Source organism: Rhinolophus hipposideros, assembly GCF_964194185.1.
Source record: "Rhinolophus hipposideros genome assembly, chromosome: 4".
NCBI classification, from domain to species: Eukaryota; Metazoa; Chordata; class Mammalia; order Chiroptera; family Rhinolophidae; genus Rhinolophus; species Rhinolophus hipposideros.
In genome coordinates this window covers 62,690,070-62,705,459 of record NC_138050.1, presented here as the reverse complement: position 1 = coordinate 62,705,459, position 15,390 = coordinate 62,690,070, and the positions used below count along the sequence as shown (strand labels likewise).

The window sequence follows — 15,390 nt, the reverse complement described above, 5'->3', positions numbered from 1 at the left end:
CAGTGGCTCCCAGTTTCATGTGAAAACAGAAAAGATGCCACAGACGTTCGTGAGCTTTATCCTTGACATACACATATTGGCTAAAGTCAGCAAGACTCAGCAACAACCCAGAAAAGCCCCTCATTGAATAGAACAGGAGCCCTGAGGTTCAGAGCAGTTAAGCAACAGTCAGAGCAAGGTGACTTAAGTAGCTGGAAGAATATGTGCCAGGCACTAAGAGCTTTACCTATTTGGCTCATTTAACCCTCCCAACAAACTTATAAGGTAAGTACGATTAGTATCTCCACTCTAGAGATGAGGAAACTGAGGCACAGCAAGGTTAAGTTACATGCCTAACACTGCACAGCTGATAAGAGGTAGAGCTGGGATTACAACCCAGGCACTCCAGCGCCCATGCTCTGAACTACTGAACCCCCAGAATTAAAACTCAGGACTCTTGACCCCGGGGAGGGTTCTCTCCATCATAAATAATACTAAGGCTCATGAAAGAGCAAATCGCATTTGTAATGGCCTGCAAACCTTGTTATTGGATCCTGATTAGAGCAAATGTCTAATCAAAGATGTTCCTTATGCAATCTGGAAAATCTGAATAGCATTATCAGCAGACTGTTGTATGCATCATAACGTCATTAGTTATGTAAGAAAATAGTCATATTTTTAACAATATGTACTAGGTATACAGGGGTGAAATGACAGGAGGCCTGGCACTCCAATTACAAAAAGAATTGAAAAAAGTGACAGTTGAAGTACGTCTGGCAAAATCTTGATAAGTACTGAATACGGGTAATGAAATCTAAGTGTTCATATCATACTATTCTCTCCACTTTTTTTGTTTATTTTCAATTTTTCCAAATAAGTTAATACAAAATCATTTTTAAAGGTCCACAAACCTAAGCCTATACACAAATGAGGCTATGGAACAATAAAAAATTCATGAGCACATCTCACTTTTACATTTTAAACTTTGTTAAATGGAAGCCTTTCTAACCCATTGAACTATTTAATTTTGTTGTTACTGAACTCACGACTAACCACTCATCAATACTACAAGCATGGGAAGAGCTAGTTAAATCAATACCCTGTTCATTTTTTCTTTTAGTCCATCTAGAGAATGGCTTTATTAGTCAGATAGTTAAGAATATTTAATGAGCATTTATTATGCTGGAGGCATTGTGTTAGCGCTAACCCAAGTCATCAAAGAGAAGAGTAATATTTGCCTCCAGGCATAGATTGATGGACCACGGGATTCCAAACCCTGCCCTTGGTTGTGGCTCTGCCTCCTGCATGGATCGGAGTTACCTTCTTAGATCCTTCTAGAACAAAGCTAAGCCAGAACCTATTCGGCAGATACACCTGCTGTGGCTTCCTGGCTGACACTGAGGAGCAACAGGAGGAAGCAGGCAGGGGAGGTGAGAGAAGTGAGGTTTATGGGTAACTTTTAGTATCTTTGAGCTTTCCCAAATTCCTCCTTCAGTAATGCAGAACCATTGTACTGCATTTCCCATTCAGCAGGGAGCCTTTCACTCACCTGAGTAGGCCCGCCTGCTTACCTGCCTTTTGGATTTGTTTCATCCCAAATTTCATCAGACAAGTGACCACAGAGAGACAACCTAGGAAGTGAGACACCAGCCAGTCATCTGGCTGTTCATGCTTACGGGTCTCCAGGGAAAACAGATAAACTATTGAAAGTGTCACGAGGTAATTAGCAGTGTTGTGCCTGTGTTGGTACTTCTGTGCTCTGTCTGATGGTAGTCTTAGTAGTACCTCCTCTTTAGTTCGAGTCTGCCAGCACTTTGTAAATCATGACACAGTCCTAAGTTTTATTTACTCTTCTTTTGCTGCAAATCCCTGATGAGGACAGTGGCTCCCCGTTTCATGTGAAAACAGAAAAGATGCCACAGATGTTTGCCGGCTTTACCCGTAAGGTACACACGTCAGCTAAAGTGAGGAAGACGTAAACGACCTACTTAAGCCAAAGCAATAGAATTTAGGATTGTAGATGAGATGCTAGGTTCTGGTCTTTTCCCAACTCCTACTCCTCACAGTCAACTTCAGTAAAATAGAAAACTGAAATCCCAGTTTATTAAGTGAATTGGAGGTTGAGGAATCTGGAGTGAGTTGGCAGAGCTGGCAATTGAGAGAAAACTAAAACTGCGCAAGCCGGATTTGGAAATCAGCGAAGCCTCTTCTCCAACCTCCACAAACAATATTCATGTCATCCTGCGTCTGCCCAGAAGGGCGTCTATGTGCCCCTGTACTAAGGGACCTGGCACGCCACCACCACAATGCCCCACACACGGCGCCACAAAGCCCAGAGAATCACTTCGAAGACCCATCTTCTTGCATCGTTCCAACCAACAGAAGTCACCCACCCACAAACAAGTCCCTTTCAAGAAAACAAATGCCAGCGACAATGCAAGTTGCTGCTAAAAGTTTCCAGCTGTCCTGGAAAGCATGATGCCGCTCCAACGTCGCTTCTCTCCCGCACTGTCCAAGTCATCCGCGAGTACTGCGTCTCCAAACACAGCAGGACCAGCCCTGGCTGTGGACAAGTTGATTTAAAACTTCATCTCCCTCACGCCCAGGGGCCTATTCTCTAAAGGCGTTCTGCTACGACCAGATTAATCTCAGAGTTGCTTGCTTCGCTAGCTTTAAATGCCCAAACTTCGCAGTAATTGGCACCACACTGAAATTATCAAGGGTTCCTATCACGCCCCCGAAGCCCCCATAAGAGGAGGCCAAACCTCAGGTAGCCGGCTGAAAGGGGGCGGAGAAGAGGATGAGCAATCCCTTTCCTCTGCCTCTGAAGCTCAGCGCACCCAAAGGGTCCGCAGGGCCATCTCCCACCCTGAGATGAGGCCTGGAAGAGGAAGCCCCCGTTTCCACTGCCCTGCACCCCATTCGGGCTACAGGTGCCATGGAGGAGAAGAGGGCGGTGAGAGGGATGGGAGGCAAAGGAGAGTCATTTCCCAGTTGGCAGAGGGAGGTAAACTGGGGGGAGGGGGTAGATGGCGATCTCACCGTCAGGAAATTTCCCAAGAGGGAAGAGGCAGCAGCGGGGAGAGGACCCCCCAGATGCAGCGTGGGGTCCTGGAAGTCGCTGCCCCTCCAGGACCTTCACTTCTCCCCCGTCTAAACTCCCGTCCCCCTTCCCCACCTCCTCTCAATCCTGAGGACTCAGCCGGGTCCGCGGGGCCACCTCCGCTCGGCCGACACCGAGGGGCGTGGGGGAGGCGGCCGCCCGCCCGCCCTCCTCGGTCCCTCGCCCCGCACTCACCAGGAGCACCGAGCCGCGCACCACTTCCGACACGCTCTGCCGCAGCTCGGCCGCCGTGCCCGGCTTACTCAGCGCCCGGGTGAACTTCCGAGTCTCCGCCGACGCGGGGAGCAGCGACAGCTGCGACATCCTCGCCGCCGCCGCGCCTGGTCCCGCGGTCCGGCCCGGCCGATCCGCCGCCAGGTGAGCCCTCGGCGCCCCGACCGCCCGCCCGCGGATCCCGGCGCGGCCGCCCGCCTGCCCCCCCCGCGGCTCGCCGCGCTTCTCGGCGGCGCAGCCCGGGCCGCGCCCTCCGTGCCGTGTCACGCCCCGAGGCGACCCCCGAGGCGTCCGCGGGCCCCAGCAATCGGAGCAGCGCCGGGACTCGCCAGGGGCAACCGTGCGTGCGGCGGCGGTGGCGGCTCCCCCATGCCACCAGCCTCCCTCCGCGGCCGCTCGCCGGGCCGCCTCCTCGGGGCGGGGTGTCCGGCGCGGCGCGGGGCGGGGCGGGGCAGGCGGAGGAGGAGCTGGCGCGGCGGGACGGAAGGATAGTGGGCCCTGCAGGGCTGCCCCGGGGGTGCTGTGCGTTGCGGTGCGGGAACGAAGAGGTGGGACGTGGGCAGCGTGCCATGGGGGCCCCCTGCGCGGGGCAGGTGGGGACTCCTGGGGGCGTCGTCGGTCTGGCCCGACGCTCCCCGGGCTTCACGCCAGACGACCCAAGGCCAGTGCTGCGCACGCCGCCGAGAGGGTACACCCGGGACTGGAGCGGGGCCAGGTCCCCGGAACCGGCGCCTGTACCCTAGGGCTCTGGGTTCCCTGCCTGTACAGTCCCCATCGCCCTGGGGACCCCGCAGTCACCTTCAGGGTCTATGCTCGGGGACACCACGCCCCCCTGTGTACCCCGGGCCTTGGAGGGGAAGGAGGTTTCAGGAGGGTGGCCTTTTCGCGGCAGCGACAGAACCCAAGAAGCTGCGGCCGTGCGGGGCAGGAGGGAGCGCCCCTGCCCGGGACCCGGCGTAGAGCTCCGCGCGCGCTCCTGGTGGCGCTCCGCGGCCGAAATCCGCCATTCCACCCCCAGAGGCGTCGCGCGAACGGTGGGAAGCCTCTGCGAGCCGAAGGGATGAGGGACAGCGCAGGCCGGGACAGGCGCTTGCGAGTCACGCAGACTCCGCGCCCGCAAGGACTACCTGCTGCGTCACCTTGGACGGGATCAAAACTTCTGGACCTTACCTATCTATCTCACTGTACACTGAGGACAATAATCTGCAAGAGGCTGAAATGACACGGTATGCCCGTCTGCTGCCCTTCATAGGCCCCGCCGGACCGGACCGCAAGGCGCGGGGCCCAAGAAACCCAGAAGCGCTGGCCTGCAAGCCCAACGTGATCCAGGAGCTGGTGGCTGTTAGCGACAGCCACTACTCTGAGGAACTTCCTCACACAGCCTTTACCTCTTTCCCATCCCTAAGAGGCCCCCACCACCTTTTCTCCTTTTTCCCTCTTTTTTGAGGAAACCCTGAGCATCCCAACCCCGACCTCGCTGCGGAGACGGAGCGCTGGGAGGTGGAATTTGCGCAGGGCCCTTGGCGCATGCTCAGTGGTTTAGGTTTGGGCGGATTCCCGGGGCGGGGAACCCCTCTTAAGAGCAGCTCCGCTGATTGGCTGGACTGCTCAGGCCACGCCAGTCTCCTGCTGATAGACAGCTCCTTACCTGCCGGTTCGGCCTTAGCTGCGCCCGCGATTGCCCTGTGGATCCGGCCTCGCGGGAGAATCCTGGCCGCTCCTCCTGCCCCAGTGCCCCGAGGAGTTGTAGCCACCATCACCGCGGGGAAGGAGGCAGCCTATTTCGTCCCACCCTGCCAAAAGCCAAACCCTAGCCTAAAACGGAATCTTAAAGTAGGGGAAACTACCAATCTAGTGCAGAAAGCAAAACAACACCGTTCAGGACTTAACGAGCAGGTCTGGCACATAATCAGAGTGGACGTTAGGCATGCAGTCAGGACTCAATAAATGCTTGCTGGATTGGATTGTTTTCCTAGTAGATTGGAACTAAGGAAGTGGCACTGAGTGATCCTGACAGGCTAGAAGATAAACAAAACTAGTAAAGTGTGGATAATAGAAACAATCACACACTAACCCATTTCCTCTGCGAAATGAGGGAATAGCCTAGACATTTCCCAGACCTCTTCTGTTCCAAGAGTAGGCTAGGTGTTGAATAGGATAGGGCGGTACAGGCCAGCCTCACCCTGCCTTTCCAGGAAAACTTGTGCTGTTTTTTCTCTGACCATCCACATGCTGCAATTTACACCTCCGAGCTACACTGCAGTATGTCAGCTCAGTTCTTACCCGAACTGTTAGATACTAATCTGACAATCCTAAATGAAGATTTCCCTTTGAGCTTCTTCCTTCAAGTCTCAAACAGCACAGACGGTTACCCGATGACCTTGGTTGGGTCTCTAAACCGTGTCTACCTTCATCGAAAGGAAACAGATTTTGTATATTTTTTTTAATTTAAAAAAAGCACACAAGTTTGTGGGGTTTGGGGTTTTTTTTGTTTTGTTTGTTTTTGTTTTTTTAAGAAATATATGAAAAAATAAAAACACATATATCTAGAAAGTGAAGAGTTCCACAAACCTAATTTCATCCATGTGTCTACCAGACCTAAATTCTGTGCTTGCTTGCTGACTCCTTATATTCTAGAATTGGCAGATTTTCATTTAGGAAGCAGGGGTTATGGTAAGGTGCTGACAGTGGCCTGACAGTGCCTACCCAAGTGCCATCTGACAGAGAAGAAGCCTAGAAATGTGAACGAAGCCCAGGAAGACCAATTTCACCAGCAACCCAGAGCTGAGCCCCTTTTTCCTGATAAAGTGTGTTGTTAACAAATGGTATATTTCTCATATTTAAGTTTTCACAGAAACTTGGTCCTTACTGTTATGGTTTGAATTGTGTCGTCCCCCAAAAAAACATATTGATGTTCTAATCCTATGAATATGAAATAAGGTCTTTGTAGATGTCGAGTTAAAATGAGGTCATACTGGGCCAATATGACTCGCATTCTTGTTAGAAGAGAAGAGACACAGACAGACAGGGACAACAAGACAAAGATTGGAATGATGTACCTCTAAGCCAAGAAACACCAAGGATAGCTGGATGAGACAAAGAAGCATTCTTCCCTCAAGTCTTCGGAGAAAGCATGGCTCTGCTGACATCTTGATTTTGAATTTCTAGCCTCCAGAACTGAGAGAATAAATTCTGTTGTTCTAAGTCACCCAGGTTAGACAGCAGTCCTTGGAAACTAATGCTGTTACCAAAGATTATTTTTTTTAAATTTCCAATAAGAGATTTATCTCTGTAGGCGATCACACCCTTATAGGAGGAGCATCAGCTCTAGGCAAAGACCCTACGTGGAATGGGGATGGATGGTGTCCAAGGTGGGAAGGAAGATACATCCGTCTACTTTACCTTAAGGAGTAACCCTGTCTTGGTTTTTCCAAAACTATAGGAAGAAAATTTTCCTTTATTTTGAGGATGATACTAGTAGCTAGTGGAAATATTTGTTCAGGTCTCTGCTTTCAATTATTTTGGGTATTAAAGCCTCTTTTGAAAATTTGCATGTAAATGACTAACTACACCCAAATATTTATAATTCAAGCATTATCTATGTTTTAATAACCTCTTACTGCATCATTTCCTTGTTAGGTTTGCTTTAGAATTCACATGTCTTAATGACATAATTAGTTTAAAATCTTTTCCAGATATATCTTGAAAGGGCGTATCTCTTCTTAGTATAAATAAAAAGTAACTTCTATTTATTTCTTTTTTTAAGGAGGGCGCCGCTCACAGTGGCCCTTGCGGGGAGGGGACTGGCAACCTTGGTGTTATTAGCACCGTGCTCTAACCAACTAAGCTAACTGGCCACCCCAAAAGTAACTTCTAAAGAGTAGTCAGACCTGTGTATTGTAGCATCCGAGGAAGTGCAGAGGGGGCTTTTATTCTATATTTTATCCTTGTATTAATTTTTAAAAATAAGCCTCTATTACTTTTGAACTTCATTTTCTCCTATGAAAGCTGAACCCTTTATTTTACAAAAGAATATGAACTTCATTATATACAAGGCATTGCTAGACATCAAAAGTTATGATAATAAAATTCTGAAGTTTCTTACAATCTAATGGTAAATAGACTTTGGGTTTTTCATTGTGGTAAAATATACGTAATGTATAGTTTATTATTTTAACCATTTTTAAGTGTATAGTTCAGTGGTATTAAGTACATTCACATTGTTGTGCAACCATCACCACCATCCATCTCCGGAACTTGTTTTCATCATCGCAAACTGAAACTTTCCATCAAACAGTAATTTCCCCTTTCCCCAGTCCCTGGCAACCACCATTCTATTTTCTGTCTCTATGAATTTGACTACACTAGATACCTCAGATAAGCGAAATCATACAATATTAGTCCTTTTGTGTCTAACTTATTTCACTTAGCATGTGTCGGAATTTCCTCCTTTTTTTAGACTGAACAATATTCATATATATATATATATAAAATGTGATATATGGTGTACCCTATTTCCCCTAAAATAAAAAAGCTCTAATGCATCTTTTGGAGCAAAAATTAATATAAGACCCAGTCTTGTATTATATAAGACCCGGTATTATATATATATTATATTATATTATATTATATTATATTATATTATATTATATTATATTATACTATACTATACTATACTATATTATATTATATTATATTATATTATATTATATTATATTATATTGACCCAGTCTTATAGAAAAAAAAAAGTCTGGGTCTTATATTAATTTTGCTCCAAAAGATGCATTAGAGCTGATTGTCCGGCTAGGTCTTATTTTCGGGGAAACAGGGTACATCATATATCAGATTTTGTTTATCCATCAATGGACGCTTCGGTTGTTTCCCCTTTTGGCTATTATGAATAATGCTGTTATGAACATGAGTTTGCAAATATTTGTTCAGGTCTCTGCTTTCAATTATTTTGGGTATATACCCAGAAGTGGAGTTGCTAGATCATATGGTAATTTTATGTTTAATTTTTTGGTGAACGATTATACTGTATTTCATTTTCTAAATGTTTTTTATAATGCTTGTTTTCTAAAAATATTGGCTGATTAATTTTAGAAAACAAGCTTTTAAAAATTTTACTAACATAAATAGAAGAGCATCTGGGAGAAATGTATGCAATTAATCTAACACATAAGTTTATAGACACCACTTAGGGTTAATGGTACTGGAGAAATATAATCCCCGTTTTCACTTCTATTTTATTCAGGAGAGATTCTTAGACAAGAAATTTGAGGTCTTTAAGAGATCGATGAGACCAGAGTTTCTCAAACTTTATTAGGCATGTAAAACAAGATGTGGATCTTGTTAAAATGCCAAGTTCTGATTCAGAATGTCAGGTGTGGTGCCCAAAATTCTACAGTTCTAACAAGTGATGGCAGTGATGGCAAACTCCTCATTGGTGCAAATGGTGCTGATCCACAGACCACATGTTGTGAGTAGCAAACTACAGACCCTTGAAAATACTCCAACCAACCTCTAAAATTTAAGCGGAAAGAAGACCAAACACCCAATAGGAAAATGGACAAAACTCATGACCAAACAAGTCACAGAAGAGATATAAAATGACTGGAAACACTGTCCTGTCAAACACCACGCTGCTTTATATTTGGGGTTGATTGAAGCCCCACAAATTAGACATTATTATTTTTGTTTGATATAGTCATTGTTTGTTTAGATACGCTCACATCTTTATCGGTTTATTTGCTCACCCTTCTGTCTTCCAACTCAGATCTTCATTTGGGTTCACTTTTATTTTACCCAACAGTAAATCCAGTGATAATTCTAGTATCTACTGCAGTTTCTGTCTTTCTAAAATTCTAACCCCACAAATTGTTCCCTCATTAGGCTGTATTAATATGATGACGGTATGGGAGAAGTGAAACAGTTACTGAGCTATCAATGCAAAACTGCAGGCAGAGGGAACTGTGAACCAGCACCTTTTCCTCACTTGGCTTAACCCCCCAGTCTTAATATTTCTGCCGTCCAACAAGCAGGAAAAAAATCCAGCTGTATCAACAGCCCTCTGAATAAATGAAAATTTATCATTAAAGTGAAGGAATAGTTAAGCAGTAATATACAAAGAAAGTGTAAGGAATTGTTAGTAAAGTGATTCTATTAACTTATTAATTTTTTTTTTTTTTTAATTTTTAGTAAGTGATCTGGGGTTGGAGAATGGGCCGACCATGTGGGATTTCTTGGTTCTGATTTTTTTTCCTTTTATCATATTTTGACTCTTTTCTCAGTCATTGAAATATTGCTTAGATAATTTAGAATGGTTTTTCATTTTCTAACATCAAAATACAAATTGAAAACTATTGCTAAAACTATGTCTTTAGCATGTGGTATATTCTTAAAACAATATTTAGAGATAGCATTAGGAAATACCTGTCTCAGTAGATTATTAAATTTATCCTCATCTTTTGTTAATTGACACAAATTTATTCAGTCAACAAATTTTTATTGAGCATCCACTATGTACTACCCTGTTTCTCCACAAATAAGACCTAGCTGGATAATCAGCTCTAATGCATCTTCTGGAGCAAACATTAATATAAGACCTGGTATATTATATTATGTTATGTTATGTTATGATATATGATATGATATGATATATATTATATTATATTATATTATATTATATTATATTATATTATATTATATTATATTATATTATATTATAGTAAAGACCCCGTCCTATAGTAAAATAACAGTGGGTCTTATATTAATGTTTGCTCCAAAAGACGCAGTAGAGCTGATTGTCCGGCTAGGTCTTATTTTCGGGGAAGCACGGTAGGTATAATTCTAAGTACTGAAGATATAGCATGATTTTCAAAAGATCACATTTTCTGCCTTTTGAGGATGTGGGGAAAAGGGAACCCTCATTCACTGTTGGTGGGACTGCAAATTGGTGCAGCCACTATGGAAGGCAGTTTGGAGTTTGCTCAAAAAGCTAAAAATAGAACTACCTTATGGCCCAGCAATTGCACTTCGGGGTATTTGTCTGAAGAAATCCAAAACAATAATTTGAAAAGATATATGTACCCGTATGTTCACTGCAATGCTCTTTACAATAGCCAAGATGTAGAAGCAACCTAAGTGCCCATCGACAGATGATTGGATAAAGATGTGGTACATATACACAATAAAATATTACTCAGCCATTAAAAATAATAAAATCTTACCACTTGCAACAACATGAATGAACTGAAAGGTATTATGCTAAGTGAAATAAGTCAGACAGAAAGAGACAAATACCATATGATCTCACTTAAATGTGGAATATAAAGAACAAAAGAAAAAATAGAAACAGATTCATAGATACAGAGAACAAAACTGATGGTTACCAGATTGGAGGGGATTTGGGGGACTGGATGAAAAAGGTGAGCTGATTAAGTACAAATTAATAGTTACAAAATAGTCACAGGGATGTAAAGTACAGCATAGGGAATATAGTCAATAATATTATACAATGTATAATGCCAGGTGGATACTAGACTTATCAGGGGGTAAGACAATCAATATGATGTCAAATAAGCCAGAGGTAGAGTATTTTGATAGAGGCAAGTGCTAAAATAAATAAAGCAAAGGAGGAACTATGATGTATTGTGGATGGAGAGGGGGGATTGAAATGTATCTAATGTGGCCAGGGAAGGTCTCAATGGGAAAGGAACTATTGAATAAAGACCTGAAGGGAATGAAATAGTGAGTCAGCCATATGGTGTTTAGGAGAAGAACATCCCAAGCAAAGGGAATAGAAGGCAAAAGCTTAGAAAGGAGTCAAAGCCAGTGAGGCTGGAGTGGAGTGAGGAAGTATGAAGCTAGAGCTGTAAGGCCTAAAGGAGAGATTAGGTGGGACCTTGCAGGCCTCTGTAAGGACTTTGGGCTTCAACTCTAAGTCAGCTGGGAAGCCACTGGAGGGTTTTGAGTGATATCATTAGATGTGACCTAGTCCTGTTTTCTCTCGCTACACACCCTAGAAGACTGCATTTCCCAACCTAGCAGGATTCTGTGACTGGGTTCTAGTCAATGGAAGTAGATCAGTGTGATGTGCTCATATAACATTTGCAAGCCTAGCCATAGAACTCCCTGTGTGACCCTTTACACTTTCTCTTCCCTCTCCTATAGCTACCACAGAAACCACATGTTGAAGACGGAAGGAACCTGGGTCCCCAAGCCATTGCTTAGAGGAAAGCTCCTCAGGATTGCTTCTTGTCCAGGAATATCCATGTTGGACTTTGTGGGATCAAGAAAGAAACATTGAATGTGTTAAACCATTCAAGTTTTGGGGTTGTTAGGTACAGTTCTGTTGATTGGGGTTAGAGAGAAGGACAATGGAGGCAGGTAAGTCATGTAGATGGCAATAATCCAACCAAGAAATAACTGTGACTCTGTCCATTAACTTATTCCTAAAAATGAACTTCTACACTTCTGAAAAGCTACTCACAGTCTAGTGGAGAAGACAGCTCCATACATGTAGTTGTGATCCATGGATTTGGAAAAGTGGGGCTACAGAGGAGGATTGACAATACAGAGAAGCCACGGGCAGCTTCACAGAGACGAGATGGATGCTCTCACTGGATGCTGCCTGACGACCAGTGTCCAGACCAGCTAGAGAACCTGGGGCACAATAGGTTTGTGTGATAATATTTGTAAAACATCAACACAGGGTCTGTCACATAATGAATGGTTAATGATTATTAGCTATTAAATAATTATAAAGTTTCAAGAAATTTTTGTCAGAGCTATTGAACTATACACACTGAGAGGGTCTCGATAGCGAGACACAATGCTTACCCAAAGCTGAGGAGATCTTTTCATCACCAACTTCTCTCTTTTTCTCTTTGCATTAGCCTCACATTTTCACTCTCTTTTAACTACTCGTCACCATTGATTTTACTCTTACTTCTGAATATTGTTCAGAGTCTGCAAAGATTGAGTGACACCAAAAGAGCAAATAGTGTTTGTTCATTTCATTGTTTTGTTTGGTGACATGCAGTCCAGACTACCATTAACAGTCTTTGTAGCAGGTGGTATTACAACACCTAAGGTTGTCACGTCATCATTTAATAAGAGAGTTGGTGACTAATGTTAAGTGACAATTATCTTTAAGATTATTGAAAGTCAACCTAGCATTACTGCTATACTAGATATAATCAAATAATGATCATAAATAATAACAGTGACTACATAATCATAATAGCGTGATTTAAAAGTGTTGTTGTTGAAACCATTCTGACCTTATTAAATGAATTTCCACAATATTCCTACAAAATAAGTTAAAGTTCACGTCACAGATGAAGTGTATGAAGACAAAGAGTGATGCATTGCTGGTTACTTAATATCTCCCCAAATAGGCTAACATGGGACTTGGGTATCAAGGCTCTTTCTGAGGAAGTAACTAGAAACTTTCTCCTCAGTTATTTCCATTGTAGGTAAGGCTTTTCAATGAGCCAATACAGCAGAAATTAGGCAGGAATTTTGCATGATTTAAAATGTCTACCTGAATTGACTGGTTGAAGTGGGACCCAAAAGCCAGTTTCCTTTGAAAAAGATTTATTTAGCAACATGTATGCAACTTTTCTAGAAAATATAGTAATAAGGATAAAAATATAGTGTAAACAAATGGGGGATATATTCAACAACGAAAGACGTAAGAATAAGAGGGAAAAACTGAGCTTAGAAAAGGGTTATGCCGCTTAAAAAATATACCACTTCTCATAGCAGAAAAATGTAGATGTCTAAATGCCTTTTTCCAGGCTTGGGATCCAGAAGAATGTTGGCCAGGACACATGGTCGCGGAGCAAGCCAAAGGGAATCTGTGGTTAGCACAAAGAGGCCTGGTATAGCATCCCTTATATCGTACCCTGGAGGAAACCTTAAGGCAGAATCCCTTTTCCATTTGAGAAAAAGCTCTAGTGTCTGAAAGGGCAACGATTCTGTGGAGGACTGGCTACATCATTTACTGTAATCTACATAATCTCCTCAGGACTGGCTACATAATTTGCAGAGCCCCGTGGAAAATGAAAATGTGGGCTTCTTGTTCAAAAGAATTTCAAGAGCCCAGGGCCTCTTCTACGCACAGGCCTGGAGGTCCCTTTCCATCAGCCATTAACCCTTTAGATGATTCCAAGATGGCAGGGAAGCACTCAGAGTTACAAGGTCGCGGCTATTTATCAGTCACCAAGGACATAGTTCAATGTTTTAGCAATAGGTCCTGCAGTACCAGCTACATCAGCTTTAACATCGGCGGGACAGAAAAAGAGTATCACCATTGAATATATATCAAAATGATCCTTACAGACTGACCTTAAAGTTTTCTGACAGGTGGTAGAATGAGCAAGTATGCAGAATAGATACACTTGTCCTATGAGATAGAAATGTATATTATTGCGTTTCATGGCTGCCTCGTGTCAAATTCCTCCTGCTCCTGCTATAATTGGGTGTAATGAAGAATTCTTTGTTTCTTCCTATCCCCTCCTCCTCCTCTTGTTGGCTGCCTTTCCACTTCTCTTGCATTCTGGGATATCATGCTCCGGAGCCCTGCGGTTGCTGACAGATTTCATTAGCCTGATGGAAACGTTTCCCCATCTCAGGCTCTCCTTTGGCTGTTGCCAAATTTATCTCATCCTCACAGGGTGCAGAGTCTCAGGTCAGATCTACACTGACTGGGAGTTGCTGTGGCCAATGTTGTCCATGTGAGAGGCTCAGTGGGTGGCAGTCAGTGCAAATCCAACCACGGACCCTCCTGTAGTTCCCACAAAGAAATAATATATTTTGCCCAATGAAAATAACAATACAACTTCGAATGCCCCCGATTTTATCTCTATTCTTTGACTACTCTTTGCTCTTCCACATGTCTTTGATACTATATGAGTAAACTGAAATTCAGGAGTATGAGTCAACATCCAAACTGTCAGGTGCATTATCATAATTACAGTTTTTAGCATACGTAAAATAGAATTACGCTCTCAATACCAGGAAGTGATAGTTTCAGCATTAAGTCTGTGGAGTCAAGACCCTGAACAGTTTCTGCAGAGAAATGAACAAACTGCTTTTTGCTAATATGAACTAATGTAGAAAGTAATAGAATACTATCCATTAGAGTATGAGTGTGTGTTTTAAATAACTATTGTAACATAGACAAGGTAGTCAAAAGACTACAAGACCAGGAACAGACACTATGTAATTTGGGGGAAGACTCCTGAGTCATATCGTCCTCAACTATAAAAATGAGAGGATTGCTGAGGTCCCTCCAGCTCTAATATTTGAATTCTATGTTGCTCTATTGATGCCCACAGTGTTCCTCTTTCATCTCTTCACCTTTCTTTTTCTTTTTCTGCACAGTCCTAGACTGTCTCTTTCTTTTACATACCACAGTAGGAAAAAAGATTTTAAAGGGCAAGCATCAGGTCTAGACATAGCTCAAGAAAAACCCTTGGAATAAGAATGGGAAATTCCATCCCATTGTCATAGTTCTAGGGTGGATTTTTCTGGAATCTTCAGGCAATAATTCTTCAGTCTTTGCTGAAGTCTAAAGCAGGGGGTCTCTAAACTTTTTTTCTAAAGGATCAGGTAGTAAGTCTTTTAGGCTTTGTGGGCCGTGCAATCTCTGGTGCAACTCTGGCGTTGTATTGCTAAAGCAGCCATAGACAATATGTGAATTCATGGGCATGACACTGTTCCAATAAAACTTTATTTATACACATGAAAACTTGAATTTTATATAATTTTCACTTGATATGAAATACTATTCTTCTTTTAATAGTTTTTCAAAATGTAAAAATCATTCTGAGTTTATGGGCCATACAAAAATTGGTGGCACTAGAGATTCAATATAATATCTACGTATTAGTTAATTCCAGTTACTGATTTTGCAGAAATTGACAAGCTGATATTAATTTCATATGGACATTCAAGTGCCCCAGAATATCCAAAATAATATTGAAAACAACAAAGTCAAAGGACTCACAGTTTCCAATTTCAAAACTTACTAGAAAGTTATGGTAAACAAGACTGTTTGGTATTGG

The 15,390-nt window shown here is 43.2% G+C and overlaps 1 protein-coding gene across 7 annotated transcripts in view; it reads right to left on the bottom strand.

Moving 5' to 3' along the window:
• Window positions 1-3,623, bottom strand: part of DOCK9 (dedicator of cytokinesis 9) — a 260,331-nt gene extending 256,708 nt beyond the window's left edge. For 6 of the 7 annotated variants that reach the window (XM_081046528.1, XM_081046527.1, XM_081046531.1 and 3 more), the window contains exon 1: window positions 3,278-3,518. In XM_081046528.1, the coding sequence (XP_080902654.1) occupies window positions 3,278-3,406 (129 nt within the window). In that variant the 5' untranslated portion in view covers window positions 3,407-3,518. Of the gene's footprint in view, window positions 1-3,277 lie in introns of all 7 variants that reach the window. The other variant, XM_081046542.1, reaches the window with a different exon arrangement.
• Window positions 3,624-15,390: the final 11,767 nt, after the last annotated feature.